Source organism: Hypanus sabinus, chromosome 25 (genome assembly GCF_030144855.1).
Source record: "Hypanus sabinus isolate sHypSab1 chromosome 25, sHypSab1.hap1, whole genome shotgun sequence".
NCBI lineage: Eukaryota > Metazoa > Chordata > Chondrichthyes > Myliobatiformes > Dasyatidae > Hypanus > Hypanus sabinus.
In genome coordinates, this window is record NC_082730.1 from 20,539,587 (window position 1) to 20,562,367 (window position 22,781).

A 22,781-nucleotide genomic window follows, 5' to 3' on the forward strand; every position below is an offset into this window, starting at 1 on the left:
AGGAAATCAGCAGATCTGGCAGCATCTATGGAGAGGCATAAATAGTTTCTGTTTTGGGCTGAGACCCTTCATCAGCACTGGAAAGTAAGGAGGTATAAACCAGAATAAGAAGGTTGGGGAAGGGGAGAGGGGGAGGAGTACAAGCTGGCAGCTGATAGGTGAAGCCAGGTGAGGGGGAAGCTGGGGTTGATTGGGGAGGGGAGGGAAAATGAAGTAAGAAGCTGAGAGGTGATAGGTGGAAGAGGTAAAGGCTGAAGAAGAAGGAATCTGATAGGAGAGGACAATGGACCACAAGAGAAAAGGAAGAAGGAGGGGCACTAGATCAAGGTGATGGGCATGTGAGGAGAAGAGAAGGGGTGAGAGGGTAACCAGAATAGAGAATGGAAAAAGAGAAAAGGGAAAGGGGGAGAAATTACCGCGTTAAAGAAATCAAAGTTCATGCCAACAGGTCGGAGGCTACTGAGAAAGAATTAAGGCATTGCTTCTCCAACCTGAGTGTGGCCTCATTAAATGATCTTAAACAGGTTCTAGCTGTTTAAAAATCTTTGTCAGAACTGATCTTTGAACTGGACTCCATGTGACCCGGTCAAGAACATGACCCATGAATATATCAGATGGAAGTGGTTGCAGCCCCTATTCAAGTCCTTGAAGGGAATCCACATGAACCCAGTGCCAATGGTGGACAGAGCATATTACATCCCATACTACATCACCTGACTACCCTATGAATCTCCCTGTTACCTGTAGCAGAGCCCTCAGGTCTCACCTTGGCTCAACAAAACTTACAGAACTGGATTGGAGGCAAATTATCCAAGAGCCTCACCATTTATCACCATTTATCGTTTCAAGCTTTTTCTTATTCTTTGTAACAGTTGCTGACTCATTGGATTAAAAAGGCAGTATGGCCTAATTCTAGGATTTAGAATTTACACTTGGCCCAATATATCCCTTACAAATGACCATTTGGGTAACTATAGTTCCGTAGGGTGTGTCAAGTGTACGGGACTCTATGTCCCAGCTGATTCAAAGGGTTAATATGACTCAATGAGAAAGAATCTCTTCTCAAAAAACTGTGGTTTTATGCCTGACTCCAAAGACTTGATGATAAAATCCAGGCTGCCTCTCCCAGCTAAGGGAGATTTGCTATTTTTTAACTCTTGCTGAGTGAAGTTTGCTGGAATATGGGCAACTAGTTTGATTTGGTAAGTAAACAGCACAAACCGTGTTCTGGGAGAGGTGTACTTCAGATCTGATGTTAATCCAAGTGTGACAAGTGCACCTTAAAGATATCAGAGCATCATTTCAAAGCAGGGTAGCGAGGTCCTCTTCATTACCCTCACTAACACTTATCACTTGATCAACCTTACCAAACAACTGATCATTATGTTATTAATATACAAAAAATGCTGGAAGAAATCAGCAGGCCAGGCAGCATCTATGGAAAAGAGTACAGTTGACGTTTTGGGTACAGGCCCTTCAGCAGGTCTTTTCCTTCACCAACTCTTTTCCATAGATGCTGCCCAGCCTGCTGAGTCCCTCCAACATTTTGTGTGTGTTACTCGGACTTCCAGCATCTGCAGATTTTCTCTTGTTTGTGATCATTATGTTATTGCTGTTTGTGGGATCTCGCTCTGTTCAAATTGGCTGCAAGAAATAACTATTTATTCAAGTTTCAAGTGCATTTATTATCAAGGAATATATAATTATACAACCTTGAGAGTGGCTTGCTCACAGGTAGCCACAAAACAAGAAACCCAAAAGAACCCAATTAAAGAAAAAAAATTAAATAGAAGACCAGCACCCAATGTGCAAGAAAAAGAGGGAAAATATGCAAGTCTTGCAAACAATTGAAGTGGACTACAACATTCCAAACTCAAAGCTGAGTCCTCAGATTCGAACCCTGGAGTAGACCCAAAACCTCGCTTATCAGTCCATCATAATAGTGGGCACTCTTCACAACGTCAGCACCATAGAAAGAGGAGTGACCATCACAGAGAACAAGCAAACTTGGCTCTCACTCTGGATCCTGTCTTTTCAGTCTATCTAGTTCAGCGTTCAAATTGACCAAACAACGGAACAGTAAAAGGTTCCGGCACCCAAGAAAATTTTCTTCTTTCCCTTCTAAGAGTGAAGCTTAGTGAACAGCAATTACAAAACCAATCCCCCACTGGTTAATTTCACTCTGTCCACTTGCTTTGCAGGACAGCGACCTAAAGCAGTATATGGACAACTGTGGGAACATCATGAGCATGTACAATGTCAAGGTGAGATCACTTCCCAACTCAATTTTGCTTGAGGTATTTGAGCACTGTTCAGAATAACAAACAGTGCTCTATCTTCCTTTTGATTAAGCTAATCATCTAGCTGTGTGTGCTTCTGTGTGAATAATTGTGAATTTTCATCTGTGAACTAACTAGGTGACAACTCTTCTGCTCTCAGTTCACCCCCAAGATACAGTATCACGACTTACCCATGGGTTAATTAGAAAGGAGGGGACTCTTTGCAGTTCATTTGTTATCCCTAGTCATTAACTCTGTTCATACCTGACTTCTCACACTGTTCTTGTATTTAACCCCAAGATAAGACTTCCAACTAAAAACCTGTACTGTCAGTAATCCTCTTACCTCTACTAAGGAGACATTACAGATCTACCATAACTTGCTGGCAAAACCCTTAGCATTATATTCTATTGTACACTGGACCTCCTTTCCACTGCCCATAAACAAATGGTTACCTTAACTCTCTTCACTATATAATGGCTCTCACTCATGTTCTCTATGCTTGCTGATCTTCACTAGTTTTTTATTGAGCAAGGTCATTTCCTTGCTTGCAAAACCCTCTTGGTCTTCATCCTTCATCCTGGTTCTCTAACCATTGGAGACCTCACTATTCCTCTGTTTCTATTCCACGAGTGGAGGTTACAATTGTTCTTTAACTACTAAAATCCCTAACTGTGGGGATCACTCCCCAAGTTTCTCCATCTCTTAGTTCACCTTCCACTTCTAAGATTTCCTGAAAGCCCTATCTTTGACTGAACTTTTCAACCATCTTCTCTTGCATCTTCATGTAGACATGTCAAATTTTAGAAACATAGAAACTTAGAAAATCTACAGCACAATACAGGCTCTTCGGCCCACAATGCTCTGCCGAACATGTACTTACTTTAGAAATTACCTGGGTTTACCCATAGCCCTCTATTTTTCTAAGCTCCATGTACCTATCCAGGAATCTCATAAAAGACCCTGTCATATCCACTTCCACGGCTGTCGCCGGCAGCCCATACCATGCCCTCACCACCCTCTGCGTAAAAAAACTTGCCCCTGACATCTCCTCTGTACCTACTTCCAAGCACCTTAAAACTGTGCCCTCTCGTTTTAGCCATTTCAGCCCTGGGAAAAAGCCTCTGACTATCCACATGATCAATGCCTCTCATCATCTTATACACCCCCATCAGGTCACCTCTCATCCTCCGTCACTCCAAGGAGAAAAGGCCAAGTTCACTCAACCTATTCTCATAAGGCATTCTCCCCAATCCAGGCAACATCCTGGCAAATTTGTTTAATAAGTCTATCATTATTGTTAACTGGATTAATCTTGACTGTAAGTTTAATAGCAATATTCTCCCCAGATCTGGTAGTTTTATTACTAATGAATAAGGACATTTACAGAATATTAAAGACTTTACCATGCCAAACACCTCTGTGCATTCAACAGAGGTGTCCGGCATTGTATAGTCTTTAATTCCCAAAGGCTAAGTTTTTCCTATGGATTTTCTTCCTCTTCTTCTTAAGTCCATTCACCCAACTGGTGCATAGGCTGCCAACAGCAGCTCACCAAAATCCTCTATTCTGGGTCAGTTCTTCAAGTTGACCCTAGGTGTAGCACATCTTCGAAGATCCTTCCATTTCCAGGGATGAAGTCTTTGAAGTTTCTGTTGGTATTTCTGTAACGCTGTGTTTTTTTAAGGGATAGGTTTGAGAGCCCCATGCACAACTTTCCTCCTTTCACATTAAGGCTTGGGACCGCCTGTCCGTGACAAAGTTCTTGTGGAGTTTCCTTGAGAATATTCCTTGCTGAGTCCTGTAGAAGCCCTGTGTCCAACCTTTGTGATTGAAAAAGCTATTTTGGAAAATTTCTAAATGTTGCCAATCCCTTACTTTGAAATAAAACTCACTTTATTCACTAATCATTCCTGTGCCTAATGACTAGAGGTGCTTGTTGAAGTTAATGCTTCATAAACTTTGATCCTCAGTAAAGTAAATCCCGGAAGTTTGCTCATCTCAAATCCAGTACTAACTCAGATTTTGGCAACAAAGAGAAGTCTTACTCAACACACTGAAAGTATTGCTTTAAAGTACTTCAGGATTGCTACACCCAGATGACAGAAACATGTCTACTAATTTTCCTTCAATGATTAAATGTTGAAAAAAAAACCCCTGAAACTAGAAGACTCAAAGATCATAAGACATAGGAATAGAGTTAGGTCATTCAGCCCACCAGTCTGCTCATGGCTGATTTATTATTCCTCTCTACACCCTTCTTTTGCTTTCTCCCCGTAAACTTTGATGCCCTTGGTAATCAGGTAAATCGTTGACTTTAAATTGCATGGTCTTACGGAAAGAAATAAAGAAAAAGTACATCTACAGTAATTTGTAGGTTTGTACAACCCCAACATGAGCATATTTTTGTTACTTAATGCATGCATTTCCTTGTCCACATCTCTCATAACACTGAAACCCCACCTAGCAACACCTCAATTAATAAACTCAAGTTGTTCCACAGCCACTCGACTTTATCTCTTTAAACTTCACACTGTCAGAAGGATCTCTGCACTCAGTCATGGAATCATAGAACTATAAAGCATGGAACACAAGCCCTTCAGCCCATCTCATCCATGCTGACCAAGTTGCCAATCTGAGTTAATTCTATTTGGCTGCATTAGGCCCATATCCCTTTAAGTCTTTCCTATCCATGTACCTGTCCAAAAGTTTTTTTTTAACTGTCACAATCGTACCTGCCTCTCACACTTTTTCTGGTAGCTAGTTTCATGTACCTATCACTCAGTGTGAAAATGTTGCCCCTTGGGTCCCTTTTCGATCGTTTCCCTGTCACTTTAAACCAATGTCCTCCAGATTACCCTACCTGGTGGAAAAGTCTGTGGCTACTCACCTCATCTATACTGATCATGATTTTATAATGATTCATGGTTCTATAGGGTCTTCTAGTGATGGTGCCTCTAGACTTTCATCACTCCATTGTTTCTGGAATTCCCTTCCTCACCTTTCCATCTCACTACATCTTTCATATGAATATATCTTAAAATCTATTGTTTGGCCAAATGTTTGGTCCTCTGCTGTGAGATCTTAATATGGTGTGGAGCCAAATTTTATCTGATAACTTCCAGAAATGCACCTTGAAAGACTTCACTCCATTAAAGGGTTATATAAATAAAATAAGTATTGCAGTAAAGTAAGTGAATATCAGTTGTTGTAAAGAAACACTATTAATCAAAGGCAATGCAAAGCATCTGAGAAAGTTTTTGCCAAGGTTTTCTACCATTAGGTTTATTCTTCTCTATTCAGTCTTGAACTTTCCGCTAACTTCCCAGTTCTTCTGAAGCCAGGGACACATGGTATCAAGGGTCAAGCCTCTGCTTTCCTGGTGGCCCCAGGTCAACTTTGGTCAATTATTGTTTGATAGCCTGTACAGACGGAAATTTTTAGAGACAGTTCCGTCCACCCCACCCCCCAACTTCATGATCTGGGGATTGAGCAAGTGATTGTAATGTGTCTTGGCTGACATCAGCAGAGATCTGGAAGCCAACCTCTGACCTGAGAGGTTGAACTTTTCTTCTCTTGATTGTGAATGAAGTATAAAGTTAGCCTCCCACTGACATTCCTCAGAAAAGCTTTTATTTCACATTTTATTTCCCCACATGATTTAAAACAAATATATGCTCACTAAAAGTTCTAGACATTTAGGCAAAATGTATAAGGAAGAAAGCAAGGAATATATCCTGTAACCTGCAAGGGAGACACTGAATTTATAACTGGGTGGTGGAGTGGAGAAGTGTCTCTATCAAAGGAGGTGTAAGGTGCTCCTTCCTTTCGCTAGCCTGGAAGTCACACTTGGGCAAGTTAGCACCAGCTTAGCCCCCCCACCCCCACTCCACCCCCACTCCACCCCACCTGATTTGGGTCACATGAAGCCATGGGAACAGGTGGTGGATGGTCTTAAGAGCAGCTGGTGCATATCACAAGTCCTGGTTATGTGACCACTGACGCCAAGCCGACAATTTCTGAAGAGTATTGATAATGGCTGGGGTGTCCCTTCTTGTAAAGACACTGCCCAGTAGGCAATGGAAAACCACATTTGCAGAAAAATTTACCTAAAACAATCACGGTGAAAGACCATAAACACCTACATCATGTAACATGGCATGTAGTGATGATGATGTCTTATAATGAGACTGGAATATTGATTCAAAACTAAAGTCTCCAAACCAACACAAGCATGTAGTAGAAACTTATTTATCCTCAAGATGTGTAGAATGTTGAATTTGCTGCCATTTGAATTGTTGAGGCAACTGGCATTTAATTGCATAAGCTCAGTGGATAAAACTGGGTAAGTACAATGAACAGAACAGAGTTAGATGAAGAAGGGTTAGTGATGGCTCATGTGGGGAATAAATAATTTAAACTAATCAGACCAAATGGAAATGTAAAAATAAACTGAAGAGATATATATATATAAATCTGGTCTTCTTTTTATCTATAATGCAACATTTTTCTTTTGCTGACAGATATTTATGTTCCAATTGCTGAGAGGATTATCCTACTGCCACAAGCGGAAGGTTCTACATCGAGACCTGAAGCCACAGAACCTGCTCATCAATGAACGAGGAGAGTTAAAATTAGCTGATTTTGGCAAGTGTTCTCTTATCATTCTCTTTTCACAATCATCTTTCATCTATGTTTGGTCTGCATTGCTGAACTTCAAGGACACATAAATCCAGAGATGGGGATGTCCACACTTTTTTCCTCTCTGCATATTGAGTGTTTGTTGTTTTTTGAATGGGTTCTTTTGGGTTTCTTAGTTTTGTGCCTGCTTGTAAGGAGGCAAATCTCAAGGTTATATAATGCTTGCATACTTCGATAGTAAATGTACTTTGAATTTTGAACATTGGTCCTCAGCTTAGTTCCAAGAGTAGGGGATTTGTTATTGTAATCTTACAGTAACCATGAATGAATTGGGAGCTGACATCTAATGGTTTTCTGCATACCTCCCCCAGTGGGTAGACATTGCTGGGGGATGGGAACCAAATTGAAGAGACAGAGGAAGGGGCGGTTGGCTCTCAAATAGAGAAAGCTTCTGTAGAGAGTGTGAGAGGGAAGATAGGCAGGTGATAGAGAAGGAAAACAGTCAGACCAATGGTTTGAGATGAGTCTATTTTAATTCAAGAAGCATAATGAACAAAGCAGATGAGCTTAGAGCGTGGATCAGTACTTGGGGCAATGATGTTGTGATCATTACAGAGACTTGAATGGCTCAGGGGCAGGAATAGTTACTTTGAGTGCCAGGCTTTAGATGTTCAGAAAGCATAGGGAGGGAGGCAAAAGAGGTGGGGGCATGGCACTGCTGATCAGAGATAGTGTCACGGTTGCAGAAAAGGAGGGAGACATAGAGGGATTGTCTACGGAGTCTTTGTGGGTGGAAGTTAGGAACAGGGAGACAGATTCTGGAAAATTATAATAATAAGAGGGTTGTCATGGTGGGAGATTTTAATTTCTCAAACATTGATTGGCATCTCCGTGGAGCAAGGGGTTTAGATGCTGTGGAGTTTGTTAGGTGTGTTCAGGAAGGTTTCCTAACACAATATGTAGATAAGCCTACAAGAGGAGAGGCTGTACTTGATCTGGTATTGGGAAATGAACCTGGTCAGGTGTCAGGTCTCTCAGTGGGAGAGCATTTTGGAGATAGTGATCAGAATTCTATCTCCTTTACCAGAGCATTGGAGAGGGATAGGAACGGATAAGTTAGGAAAGTGTTTAATTGGAGTAGAGGGAAATATGAAGCTACCTGGCAGGAACTTGGAAGTATAAATTGGGAACAGATGTTCTAAGGGAAATGTACGGCAGAAATGTGGCAAATGTTCAGGGGATATTTGTGTGGTGTTCTGCATAGGTACGTTGCAATGGGACAGTGAAAGGGTGGTAGGGTACAGGAACAGCGGTGTACAAGGCTGTTGAAAATCTAGTCAAGAAGAAAAGAAAAGCTTACAAAAGATTCCAAAAACTAAGCAACAATAGAGATCTAGAAGATTATAAGGCTAGCAAGAAGGAGCTTAAGAATGAAATTTGTAGAGCCAGAATGGACCATGAGAAGGCCTTTGCAGAGAGGATTAAAGAAAACCCCAAGGCAGTCTACAAGTATGTGAAGAGCAAGAGGATAAGATGTGAGAGTATAGGACCAATCAAGTGTGACAGTGGAAAAGTGTGTATGGAACTGAAGGACATAGCAGAGGTACTGAAGCTTTGCTTCAGTATTCACTACAGAAAAGGACCTTGGCGATTGTAGGGTTGACTTACAGTGGATTGAAAAGCTTGAGCACATAGTCATTAAGAAAGCGGATGTGCTGGATCTTTTGGAAAGCATCAAGTTGGATAAGTCTCTGGGACTGGATGGGATGTACCCCAGGCTACTCTGGGAGGTGAGGGAAGAGATTGCTAAGCCTCTGATAATGATCTTTGCCTCATCAATGGGGACAAGAGAGGTTCTGAAGGACAGGAAGGTTGCAGATATTGTTCCATTATTCAAGAAAGGGAATAGAGATAGCCCAGGAAATTATAAACCAGTGAGTCTTACTTCACTAGTTGGTAAGCTGATGGAAAAGATCCTGAGGGGCAGGATTTATGAACATTTGGAGAGGTATAATATGATTAGGAATAGTCAGCATGGCTTTGAGAAAGGCAAGTCTTGCCTTACGAACCTGATTGAATTTTTTGAGGATGTGACTAAACACATTGATGAAAGTAGAGCAGTAGATGTAGTGTATATGGATTTCAGCAAGGCATTTGAAAAAGTACCCCATGCAAGGCGTATTGAGAAAGTAAGGAGGCATGGAATTCAAGGGGACCTTGCTTTGTGGATCCAGAATTGCTCACAGAAGGCAAAGTGTGGTTGTAGATGGGTCATATTCTACATGGAGATTGGTGGCCAGTGGTGTGCCTCAGAGATCTGTTCTGGGACCCCTTCTCTTCGTGATTTTTATAAGTGACCAGGATGAGAAAGTGGAGGGTTGGGTTAGTAAATGTGCTGATGACACAAAGGTTGGGGGTGTTGTGGATTGTGTGGAGGGCTGTCAAAGCTAACAGAGGGACATTGATAGGATACAAAACTTGGCTGAGAAGTGACAGATGGAGTTCAACCCAGATAAATGTGAGGTGGTTCATTTTGGTAGGTCAAATATGATGGCAAAATATAGTATTAATGGTAAGACTCTTGGCAGTGTGAAGGATCAGAAGGATCTTGGGGTCCAAGTCCATAGGTCACTCAAGGCTCTGTGGTTAAGAAGGCATACGGTGCATTGGCCTCCATCAACCATGGGATTGAGTTCAAGAGCTGAGAGGTAATGTTACAGCCATGTAGGACCCTGGTCAGAACCCACTTGAAGTACTGTGCAACAGTTCTGGTCACCTCACTACAGGAAGGATGTGGAAACTATAGAAAGGGTGCAGAGGAAATTTACAAGGATGTTGCCTGGATTTGGGAGCATGCCTTACGAGAAAAGGTTGAGTGAACTTGGCCTTTTCTCCTTGGAGTGATGGAGGATGAGAGGTGACCTGATAGAGGTGCATAAGATGATGAGAGGCATTGATCATGTGGATAGTCAGAGGCTTTTTACCAGGGTTGAAATGGCTATCACGAGAAGGCACAGTTTTAAGGTGCTTGGAAGTAGGTATAGAGGAGATGTCAGGAGGAAGTTTTTTTACGCAGGGAGTGGGGAGTGCATGGACTGGGCTGCCGGCAATGGTGGTGGAGGCAGATACGATAGGGTTTTTTAAGCGACTCCTGGAAAGGTTACATGGAGCTTAGAAAAATAGATGGCTATGGGTAACCCTAGGTAATTTCTAAAATGAGAACATGGTTGGCATTGCATTGTTGGATGATGGGCCTGTATTGTGCTGTAGGTTTTCTATGTTTCTATATATTGCTCTTTCCTGACAACACATTTTCTGCTGGAGGAACTCACAGGGGAATTGATGGGCACGTGAGAGCAATTATGTTTCAAAGATATAGGGAACTAAGACAAGGGGCAGGGTACTGAAGGAAGTGCCTGGATCAATGCTAGCATAGATTTAATGGGCCTAATTGCTTCCTTCTGTCTCAAAATAAGTAATAAATAGTAAGTGTGCTACTCAAATATACGAAATCTTTCTTTCTCAGGTCTGGCAAGGGCAAAATCTGTCCCTACCAAAACCTACTCAAATGAAGTAGTGACCTTGTGGTATCGACCCCCAGATGTCCTGATGGGTTCAACAGAATATTCCACCCAGATCGACGTATGGTGAGAATAACATTTAGAAATCTTTTAGATTTTTTTTTTGTTAACGGCATTTCCTGTGCAGGATGGGATGATGTCAAAATCTGTGAAATTCTACTGTCTGGATAGTGGTAAATGAGGCACAGGCATCCACAGATCTAAAGTAGGAACCTATCTACTCTTCCCATCTTCCTGTCAAAGTGTTGGGTGCATATTGAACAGTGAGAAAGGCTGGCAAAGTTTGCAGCCCAATCTGGACCAGATAGGAAAATAGGCTGAAGATTAGCAGCTGGAACTTAATGCAGACAAGTGTGAAGTGTTGCATTTTGGCAGGATAAACCATGGTAATACCTACATAGTGATTGGTAGGACACTCGGGTGTGCAGTAGAACAATAAGATCTGGTAATACAGATTCATTATTCCTCGAAGTTGACATCACAAGTAGGCAGTGTCATAAAGAGAGCTTTTGGCACATTGACTTTCATAAATCCGAGGACGGTGTACGGGATTTAAGATGTTATGTTGAAGTTATATAAGATGCTGAAGTCAGTTTGGAGTATAGTGTGCATTTCTGGGCACCTATCCACAGGAAGGGTGTCAATAACCTTGACTCCAGGAAGGGCAAATTTAGAAGGATGTTGCAAGTACTTTAGGACCTGAGTGATTGTTAAAAAGTGAATAGGTTAGAACTTTATTCCCTGGAGAAGAGAATGAGGGGAGAGCTGATTGAGGTATACAAAATTATGAGGAGTATATTGTATATAGATGTAGCCTCTTTCCCACCGTTGGGTGAGACTGGAGCTAGAGGTCATAGGTTTAGGGTGAAAGGTGAAATATTTGTGGGGAACCTGAGGGGGAAGTTGTTCACTCAGAGCAGTGTCAGTGTGGATAGGTTTGCCAGTGGCAGAGTGATTCTTTTGCAACATTTAAGGGAAGTTTAGATAGGTGGTATATAGATGAGAGGGGTATGGGGGACTATGATTCACATGTGCGTCTATGGGGCTAGGGAGAGAGACCAGTCATTATGGAATAGATTGGCTTGTCTCTGTGCTGTATTACCCTGAGTCTAAGTTCATCAGAATAGCATTGGGTTCTTCAGCCCATCAAACTCACTCTTTCATATAACTTGATCATGATAGACCTCTCCCAAAACTTCATCTACCTTGGTTTCTACAATTCATCTGGGTAACAAAAATCTATCAGTTTGAGTTTTGAAGTTTGTCATTCCAGTGGACGTCACGAATTCCCACTCCCTGGGTGAAGAAGTATTTCCTGTCATCACCTGATCTCACATGAGTTGGTTCTAATTTTACAACTAGGCCAAATTATTCTGAAATGTCTCCCGCAAGTGGATATCGTTTCTCATTGGTAATGCTATGCACTGTTTAAATTGTTGTAAACAACTTAGTTAGTTCACTTCTGTTTTCAAGTTCAACAACTGCAAAATGGGTGTTGCCTATAGACATTAAAACATTTTCTCTCTCTCAAGAGTTTGAACTCTAGTCCCCTACTTGGGCTTTGTGCTATCTCATGATGTATTGAAAATGATGCTCCTCGGTAGGGACTCAATATTATCACTGTGTAACAAAATGAAGTATCAACTATGTGCTTAGACAGAGGTATGCATCTTGGAAGTTAATTGCTGGAACCCAATCAGAAATGGAAATCTTTGGTAGAACATCTAATTCCCTTTAACCATTCCGTTCTTGAACCAACCAGCAAAATCCTAATCACTACTTTAGCAACACTATGACCACTTGACTTTGACTTTTGCCTTTGGCTAGCATCAAGTATCAAGTCATTCAACCAAAAATATATTGCTTAGCAAAATTACGAACTCTTCCTTCCAGGTGCTAGAAGTCACTTATGTGGAAAAAAAACATTTGCAGAAGCCTTGACAAGCTACTTCTGTGGATGTTTCTTTCAAACTCTAGCATCTGGAGTGAAATAGCCGACAACACTGAAGAATGCTTTATTTTGCGAAGCAATAAAATTTAGGTTGAATAACTTGAATTTCATTGCTTAGCAAAATTAATTCTCTTGAATAGGTGGTGCATTGACTAGCATGGCTTGCTGATGCTGGAGAGAGTGAATTGAGGTGGTGGATGTTGAAATCATCAGATCAGACCATGTCCATGTTCTTGAGTGGTATCTTACCTGCACTTAGCCAGGCAAGTAGGGGCATCTTGCCATATTTCCAGCTGGTGCCATGTAGATTGTGTAAAGGCTTTGGTAAATGAAAAGGTGAATCACTTGTCACGGGATCCAGTCTCTGTCCTCTTATTAGTACTCCACCATTGATAGCCATTTCTTCAGCTGCCAAATCCGTATGGTCCTTCCCTAAGCTTCTTCAACTCTCTCGCCTTCTTTAAGCAGTTAAGAAGACTACTAGTGAACTGGGTGGGTTATTGCATTGTTTTAGTGGTTTTACGATCACCATACCTAACTCTGGCTTTAATTCCACATTGATTTAATTCCTTAAATTTAAGTTCCCCAGAACCACAGGGAATGCAAACTCACATCTCTGAATCAGTGATTCAGAGCTATTACAGCTGGTTTAGTAAAGTAATCCTCAGGATGTTGATGGCAATGCAAATTGTCTGTGGCAGTGCAATATGTTCAGTGGTTGCACTCTTCCTTGTCGGAAATGATCATTTGCCTGTATTAAAAGGCAGGATGCCTGCTAAGCTATTTGTCACCACAATCCAGTCAATAATTTTCCCTGTTTTAATGGAGTTCTCTGTGAAAAAAGAAGAAGACCTTGAGCTTGATCCTGCAAATTAAAAGCTACATTTTGCTCCTGGTAAATCTGGGAAATTCAGTACCCTGTCTTCTGTTTCCTCATCTTTTCAATGTAAGGCCGGGTTTCCCATTGATGTGCAATGAAAAATAAGGGAAGGAAAATGGAATTGAACCCAGAAAATAGCAATCCTCTTGGCACTCTTTACTGATCTCCCTCCCAGCACTCATCACTGTAATCATAACCATTGCTACACCTGCCCCTACACTTCCCCTCTTACTATCATTCAGAGCTCCAAATAGTCCTTCCATGTGCGGCAGCACTTCGCTTGCGAGTCTGTTGGAGTCATCTGCTCCTCTACCCTAATGAGAACAGGCACAGACTGGGGGATTGTTTTATTGAGAAGCTTTGCACTGTCTGCTGCAGAAAGCAGGATCTCCTGGAGATTACCCTTATCAATTTGTCTTCCCATTCCCATCCTGACATGTCTGGCCCTAGCACTCTCTGCTGCCATGAGGTCAAACTCAGGTTGGAGAGCAACACCTCAGTTCTGGGTGCTCTCCAACCTGATGGCATGAGTGACAATTTTTCTAACTTATAATTTCTCCCCTTCCTTCCTTATCTCATTTTCCACTTCCTATTTCTGTTACTCTCTTACTGCTTCTCACCTGCCCATAACCTTGCTCTAATTCCCTCCTCCTTGACTTACTTCCATAGTTTACTGTTCTCTCCTATCGGAGTCCTTCTTCTGTCCCTTCCCTGCTACTCACTTCTCCCCCTTACTCACCCACCCACCTCTCCCTCACCTGGTCTCACCTATCACCTGTCAGCTTGTTCTCCTTCCTCTTTCTCTACCTTTTTATTTTGCCTTCTGCCCTCTTCCTTTACTGATGAAGGGACTCTGCATGAAACATCAACTGTTTATTCCCCTCCACAGATGCTGCCTAATTTGCTGGGTTCCTCCAACATGTTGTGTGTGTTAATTAGTATTAGTGTCCCTACTCCAGATTGTTCTGGAGGCTTGGTTGTTGAGGGCATTTAAAGAGGAGGTAGATTTTTTTTTAAAGTTCAGGGAATTAGGTGCTACAGAGAACTGCACAGATAAGGCCTGGGAAAGGTCATCCATGATCATACGGAACGGCAGGGCACACTTGAGAGGCCAAGTGGTCTACGCCAGCTCTTGGAGTTACAAGTGCAGATATGGGCAATCTGGAACCATACACAAAGGAGCTGGTGGAGCTCAATGTCAGGTAGCAACTATGGAAGGAAATGAACAGCTGATGCTTTGGCAACCCCAAAACAGTGGCTGTTCATTTCCCTCCTTTGATGCTGACTGACCTGCCGAGTTTCCTCAGCTCCCTTGTGTGTTACTTCTGCTCCCATTCTCCTAGTTTCTTATTAGAGCATTGAAAGGTCGCCTGAGTGTGCAAATTCTGAAACGTTGGATGGAGATAGTTTTAACTCCACCCCAAATTTCTACATAGTCATCCTACAGGAAAGGCAATGTCACTCCAGTGAGGTGGAAATTTGTTGCCTTGGCCTCCCCATTTGTGGAATAATCATTGAATTGTGACAAGGAGGGATTTCTCCTTCCAGTAAACAAATTCCCCCCTCCCTCCTTTATTCCCCTTTCTGACTTTTTAAACTTCTTTTCACCTGCCTATAACTTCCCCTGGGTCCCCTCCTCCATCCCCTTTTCCTTTGGTCCACTCTCCTCTCCTATTAGATTCCTTCTTCTCCAGCCCTTCACCTTTCCCACCCCCCTGGCTTCCCCTTTCACCTTCCAGCTGGAGTCCTTTCTCCCCACCCTCCCACCCTCATCTTTTTATTCTGGCATCTTCCCTCTTCCCTCTCAGTCCTGATAAAGGGTCTCAGCCCCAAACCGTCAACCGTTTATTCATTTCCGTAGATGCTGCCTGATCTGTTGAGTTCCTCTGGCATTTTGAATGTCAACTGTTTATTCATTTCCGTAGATGCTGCCTGACCTGTTGAGTTCCTCTGGCATTTTGTGTGTATTGATGAGGAGGGAAACCTGTTGGAGTTCAATCCACAATCCTTTCCTGTAAAGATACTTGCAGAGATCCATCTTCTTATCCACTCATTATTCTGGAATTTCCAGGTCTCTTGATCCACCCATGTAGTCGGGCATGAAGATTTTGACTCACACATACAGACCTAGAGCACCTGATACTTCCCCGTTCCTGATCTTTGTTTCAATCATCAAAAACATTTCCTGCTGTGGGAAGGTTAATAAGTAGAGGGCATAGATTACTGGGTAATTACCCAGCTACCTGGGAGAAAGATGCTTCTTTTGTGCAGTGAATAATTATGACCAAAAATGCACTGACTGAGAGGGACGTGGATTTAGTGATGGGAATTAGATAATCTCTTGAAATAGGAAAGATTGCTGGAGCCCTAGGGAAAGAGCAAAAGGATGGTATTAGTTGGATAACTCTTCCAAGGGTCTGTACAAACCCTTCTGTGATGTATTATTCTCCATCTCAACATGAAGCAAATGAATGTCCCCTTTGGAAACTGTTCTGCTTTCATTGAATTCTCCATGTTGTGTAATTGTAATCTGTTTTCACAGCTTGCAAAATGGCTCCCAGCTCTGAAATGCTTTCCTTGAAGTGTCTGATTCCTCATTTTCTTAAGCAGCATTTTTAACAGTTCCACATAACAGAAACGCAGCAAATCGCCATCCAAAGGATTTGTGTTTTTAGCTCCCAGTCTGAGCTGCTACTTGTGAAACTCCTTGCTGGAGCGTCATGTCAGTGTCCAGCCTTGGGAGACGGCTGTGGTCACCAAAGCTGATCAAAAGCTTGCAGGTTTGGAGACTTGGGCATGTATTTCAGACGGACACTGGAGAAGCTGACTAGATTAGAGAGCACGTAAAGGAGGAAAGGGTGAGCAGGTTTGGGCTTTTCTCTTTGGAGCAAAGGAGGATGTGAGGTGACGTAATGGAGGTATATAAGAAGCTCAGATAGAATGAATGGCCAGCATATTTTTCCTACTGTGGAATGGCTAAAATAAGAGGGCATCCTTTTAAGGTGATTGGAGTAAAAATATAGGGGGGTGTCAGAGGTAGGTTTTTTCATGCAGAGGGTGGCAGCTGCATGAAACACACTGACAGGGCTGGTGGTGGTGGCAGGAACTTTAGCGATACTTAAGGGAGTCTTAGGTGGATGAAAGAGAAAAGGGGACTCTGCAGGAGAAGGGCATCAGATTGATCTTGGCGTAGGTCAAAATGTTGTCACAACATAATGGGCTGTGAAGTCTGTACTGTGTGATACTTTTCTCTGTTCTATATTCTAAAATCGGGGTGCTGTCTTTCAGATGAGTTATTAAACTACAGCTCTCTCGGGTTGATGTCCGAGATACTGAAGTGCCGGTTTGTGGTCTTAGTTTCAATAGACTCTGGGTCGAGGACCCCTGCGGGCTTTGTGGCTTCTCCTGTTGTTTGCGTGGTGGGGGGGGGGGGGTCAGTGCTTCCGCTGGCATGGGTGGCGGGTAAAGGAGATCGATGCCACTATGTGTGTGAAGGAAGGGTTGGGGGGGGGGCTTTGATGTTTCTATCATTCATTCTATGGTGAAGAGTACGAATTTCAGGCTGTATACATACATGGATATTAAAGTGAACCTTCGGAAGTACCATGACCCTATCTTAAAGAGCAGATGAAGAGCTATTTGTGGTGATATGGTTAGTGTTTATCCCTCAAATGACTTCTCAAAGAGAGGTGTGTCTGAAGTTAATCTTTCCCTAAGTCTCAACAACTCGTTGTCTGAACTTGGCCATTGTGTTTCCTACATTAAAAGAGTAACCACACTTCAAAACTATTTCCCCAACGGTGAAATACTTTGGTTTGACCTGTGTCTGTGACAGAAACCTCAGAAATGCTTATAATTTATTTTAGGCTGTCTATCTCTGTTCTACACTGCAAGGACTGGCTGTGTAATAATTTCACTATCATTTGCTCTACTCTGTGTTCCTAGGGGAGTTGGCTGCATTCTATATGAAATGGCTGCTGGAAGGCCATTGTTCCCTGGTTCCACCGTGAAGGAAGAATTACACTTAATTTTCAGGCTTTTAGGTAAGTGTAGCATTGTTAGACTATGATTTGGGAACCAAGCTTGCCCATCCAATCACAGATCCTGAAGTGATATGCTAGAATTTAATCGTCAGTGTTAACATATTTTAGACAAGGAGCTTAGCTGCTTCACAGCTACAAAAGTTGGAATAAATCAGACATAAGCTGAAATCTTTTTTTTTACAATACCTTACAGAGGTTCTTAAGATGGGTTATCATATTTCTTACTACAGAATTATAAATACAAATTAATGTAATAACTAAATCAATGTCATATTGTTACCGTTGTTTTAGCCTTGGGTTAGTAGAGCTCAATTTTCTGACTTGTTTGATCCCATTTTTATCTTTATCATCCATGCCACAGATCAAAGAAATATCTGTGAAATCTAAGCACGTTCCAACCAATTGATGTTGTGATGAATGCTGTAGTTAATTATTCAGTTACTTCTGTGCTTTGTTTTCCAATCTCCATAGAATCAGAGGAAGCTTACAACATTCAACCCACTGAGCCTTTGTTGACTCTGTGCAATAAGAGTCCGCTTTTGCCTCGTCTCTTCTTTCCACGTCCTTGAAAACACTTTATTTTTAAGTGGTTATCCAGACCCTTTTAAGTGTCAGGATTGAATCTGCCTCCATTTCCCACCAGGGCTGCCTTCCAAAATGTTAGTTCTTTTATATGTCCCTGTGACTCTCTCCGATTATCATTTTTAAATGCATCCCGAATGCAAAAATTAAAGAAATAGGCCTAGTTTCAGGGATCATTCTTACACTTCCCTTTGAATAAAATTGTAAGCAATTTTCCATCTTTTGGTAGTCAATCACTGTCTACAGGCTATTGGAATACTGCTGTATGGCCTAAATCTCAGCAAGTTCCTCTCTTATGTCAACACCCACAAAATGCCGGAGGAACTCAGGAGGACAGGGCAGGCCCTACGAAGGGTCTTGGCCTGAAACATCAACTGTACACTTTTCCATTGATGCAACCTGACCTGCAGAGTTCCTCCAGCATTTTACTGGTGTTTGCTTGGATTTACAGCATCTGCAGATTTTCTCTTGTTTGTGAGAGATTCTAGTACCTCTCAGCCAACTTGAACCCATGATTTATCTATCTGAACTATATACACCTAATCTCTCTTCTACCCTTCACCTCTCTACTACCATCCCATTAACAATTTTAAACCATCTACTAAACATCTCAGTTATATGTTCCTTTTCTGAGACTCCAGAAACATTGTCTTCCTTGGTGAAGGTGATACTGAGTTGGTGCCTGACCTTGCTATCTGACAAGCATGTTGGATTTCCTTTCCGTTTGACAATTTGTATTTTCTCTATTTAATTCTTCTGCCTTCTCCCCCTCTACCTCCATTTATTCATTATCCATTTGAGAGGATGTGAAATTCAGGAGCTGGTAAGCATGGTGGGGCAAGAATCTGTTGATATTTTGGAATATACTATGGTCAATCTTTGTTTTCTGCTCTGTCTCCCTACCCCTTTTTACACTCAGGAAATCCTTTGTATTTTCACTTAACATGAGGACTTTGATATAAACACAAACACAGACTCTTATTTTAAATTATTGTGTAAATCTGACTTCTGATTTTAAAAGGCACATGGTTTTCCAGACCTGAGAAAAGCACCATCTATGCAGCTACATTCCATCTAACACTACGTCCATAGGTAAAAGCAAAATAAATTACACAGAGCAGACCATTAATCAACAAATCAGTTGTACACAGTTACTAACAATACAAATTCTATAACATATTGTTTCAGGAACTCCCACAGAAGATGCATGGCCAGGAATAACATCAAATGAAGAATTCAAAGCTTATAGCTTTCCTCATTACCGACCTCAACCAATGATACATCACGTTCCCAGGTACACTGGAAATTTACCCTGCTCATTTCATGCTGTAAATGGTGTAAAGCATATTTCATGACATTTCTGTAAGCAGAGGGGCACCATCTATGGCTTAGTGATAAGAAGCAGCTCTCTGAATCACATATGTGCTAAATATCTCTCCATTGACATGAGAACAAAAAACAAGCTCGCGCGCCCAGCCCTGCACTCATCTCAGGCTTCCAGCCGGTTACGGGTATTGATTTTAGCCAACGTTTTGATGACAAACTCTACCATTTGTCATTGAAGCATAGGTTAAAGTCAATACCAGTACCCGGCTGGAAGCCCAAGAAGAGTTTATTCGTCATATACGCCGGGAAAGCACTAGATTCGTTTTCACTCACTTGAAGATTTGAAGTTACTGAATCATTGTCTATGACAACATTTCAATCTCCCATTCAGGTGACAAGCTCATAAATTCTATGATTTGTTCTTCTAGGCTGGATACTGAAGGATTAGATCTTCTTTCCAATCTTTTATTGGTAAGAGCATAACTAATTGAAGATTTATTAATATGTATATATTCAACTTTTTCTGATCAATGTTCTTTGTATGAAGCATTATTCACTATAACCCTTAGGCTCTCTGTTGGTTGGGGTTGCATCCTAGCTGTCTATGTGACATGCAGGCCAGGGCAGTACTCTGTGGAGAGCAAGCTGTTGCCTATCCAGAAGGCTTCCCCTCTCCATACAGCTGATGAATCCAAAGGAATGGCAGAGACAGATACAGTGTGGCACCAGTGGTGCCACGAGAGTTGACAGTCAGCATTGAACTCAACTTCGGACTGCCTTGGGGACTCCAGCTCCGCACTTCTCCTTGTGCATATTCTTGAAGCCTTCCTCATCAGTGGGTATAGCCATAAGGAAGTTTGAGATGAGAATTTACCTCTTCCTGGATGGCCTGCCAACCACGGCTGACAAGCCTCATGGTTCTTGCTTTTAAGGCACCAATAAATCACCTTTGCCCTTTCTCCTGCCAGTAGAAATGTTCCCGCTGGGTTTAGTAGCTATGCTGCATGTGAAAGTCAGGAGCTGGACTTGGCTATTTGAGATGCACACACCATTTAGTAGGTAGTGGGCGCTTATCCCCAAAACCTCCCTTGGCCATGACAACCTTAAGCAATCACTCTAACCCAGAATAAAGATAATGTAGCATTGTTTATTTTGGGACTACACAATTGAAATTGTACTTCCCTAGGCAGTACAATGTAATCAGAACAGTATTCTAGCCATTTCATGTCACTATGGAAACTAAATAGACTTCTCAGTATGAATTGTTCTTCTGAATCTGGCATAAACCGTGACATGCCCATGTCCAAACGTCATTAGTTGGACAATGGAAGAAATCAGATCGCAGTGTCTTTTCAAAACCAGACAGATTTATCAATATATGTTTGGATTCAAGACAACTTACCTTGGGAGAAGAGTAATTGGACACATAAGCCAAGTATATCTCTCAGTACCTCAAGGCAATGTTGTTGAGTAAACAACTAAATGAGCTCACAAGAACAACTTGGAGGGTGGACCTGTCACAGTCTAATGACTTCGAAAATAACACTGTCCAGACTAGATTAGTGAGAAGGGAGTCTGTTTGGGGAGAGGATACGTGCAGCAAATTCAGGAGGTGGATATGTTTCTGTTTCGCACAAAAAAAATTGCTGGGGGAGTTCAGCAAGTAAGGCAGCATCACTGGAAGAGTATTGGCTTGAAACATTGACTGCTTATTCCCCTCCAGACTTGCTGAGTTCCAACAGTTTTGCTCAAGATTTCCAGCATCTGCAGAATCTTTTGTGTCGGTGTTTTACAATGGCTTTTTCCTAATTTGAATTGTGATTGTTTGTTATTATCACATATACTGGGATATGGTCCGTATGCCAACCAGGTGGATTGTTCCTTACAAAAGTACATTGAGGCTGTAAAAATGAAAACCGACTGCAGAATATGGTGTTACAAATGCAGAGAAAATGCAGTCCTGGTAGCCAAATTCTGCAAGGACCACTATGAGGTAGATTAGGATATCAAGGTTTCATTTTTTTTTGTGTATGACAGGTCATTAAAGGTCATTTGCTCACTCAGAGTGGATTATATATGGAAATAGAATCTGACATGCTTTCGGGATCTGAGCATCACAAGCAGGGTCAACAACATTTCCACCCGCCAAAAGTGGAAATTCCCAGTGGCCAAACATTTTAATTCTGATTCCCATTCTGTTCTGACATCTTGGTCCATGACCATCCCTGGTGCCGTGATGAGGCCATCCTCAGGGTGGAGGAGCAACACCTTGTATTCCATCTGGGTAGTCTCCAACCTGATGGCATGAACATCGATTTCTCCTTCTGGTTAAAAAGAAATTCTCTCCCCTTCCCCTCCTCTTCTATTACCCACTCTGGCCTCTTACCTCTCTCACCTGCCAATCAACTCCCCCTGGGCCCCATTCTCCTTCCCTTTCTCCTATGCTCCACTCTCCTCTCCTTCTGCTCCAGCCCTTTACCTTTCCACCCCACCTGGCTTCACCTATCACCCTCTAGCTATCCTACCTCCCCACTCCCTACCATTTTATTCTGGTATTTTCCCCTGTCCTTTCCAATCCTGAAGAAGGGTCTTGGTCTGATGTGCCCACTGTTTATTCATTTCTATAGGTGCTGCTGAGTTCCTCCAGCATCTAGTGTGTATGTTGCTTTGGACTTCCAGCATCTGCAGACTTTTTCATGTTTATGATTAACGACATTTGATGCCCAACCTTAAATGCCTTTGGGAACATGCTGGTGAGCTGCCTTCCTGAGCTGCTTTGGCCTTTCTGGTGATGGCTCTCCAATGGAGCTGCTGGGAGGTAGTTCCAACATTTAGATCCAGGGACCGAACTAGAGTCATGTTTCATTTATTTATTTACTTAATTATTGAGATACAGCTTGGGATAGTTCCCCTCAGCCATTGAGCCATGCCAGCTAGCCTAATCACTGGACAATTTACAATGACCCATTAACCTATCAAATGGTATGTTTTTGGACTGTGAGAGGAAACCCACACAGTCACGGGGAGAATATATAAACTCCTTACAGTCAGTGGCAGGAATTAAACCATTGTTGCCTGTACTGTATAGCATTGTGCTAACCACTATGCTACTGTACCACCCCATTATATTTCCAAGTTGAGATGAAGTGTGACTTTGATGGGATCCTGGAGATGGTGGTGTTCCTACGTTCCTATCCATTTCCTGGTAGTTCATGGTGCTGGTGAGGGTATAAGTTGGCAGGTACTATCAGAGTAGCCCAGGCAAGCATATTTGGTGCATTTTGGCTCTGGTTTATAATTGTCACATCTACCAAGACCCAATGTAGGGCTTGTCTTGCACACTGTCCATAAAAATCAAAATTATTACACAGTACATGGAGGAAGAACAAGATAAGGTAATAACAATGCAGAATAAAGTGTAAAAGCTACTGAAAAAGTCAGGTTCAGGAAAATAAGGTGCAAAATCTTTATGAGTTGGAGTGGAAATCAGGAGTACAA

General features: G+C 42.1%; 1 protein-coding gene across 3 annotated transcripts in view; it reads left to right on the forward strand.

The window, feature by feature from the left end:
- Nucleotides 1–22,781, forward strand: part of LOC132381080 (cyclin-dependent kinase 18-like) — a 125,740-nt gene that overhangs the window by 86,094 nt on the left and 16,865 nt on the right. For all 3 annotated transcript variants that reach the window (XM_059950266.1, XM_059950267.1, XM_059950268.1), the window contains 6 exons: nucleotides 2,202–2,264; nucleotides 6,803–6,926; nucleotides 10,447–10,567; nucleotides 17,278–17,375; nucleotides 19,146–19,251; nucleotides 19,712–19,754. In XM_059950266.1, coding sequence (XP_059806249.1) covers nucleotides 2,202–2,264; nucleotides 6,803–6,926; nucleotides 10,447–10,567; nucleotides 17,278–17,375; nucleotides 19,146–19,251; nucleotides 19,712–19,754 — 555 coding nt within the window. The remainder of the gene's footprint in view (nucleotides 1–2,201; nucleotides 2,265–6,802; nucleotides 6,927–10,446; nucleotides 10,568–17,277; nucleotides 17,376–19,145; nucleotides 19,252–19,711; nucleotides 19,755–22,781) is intronic.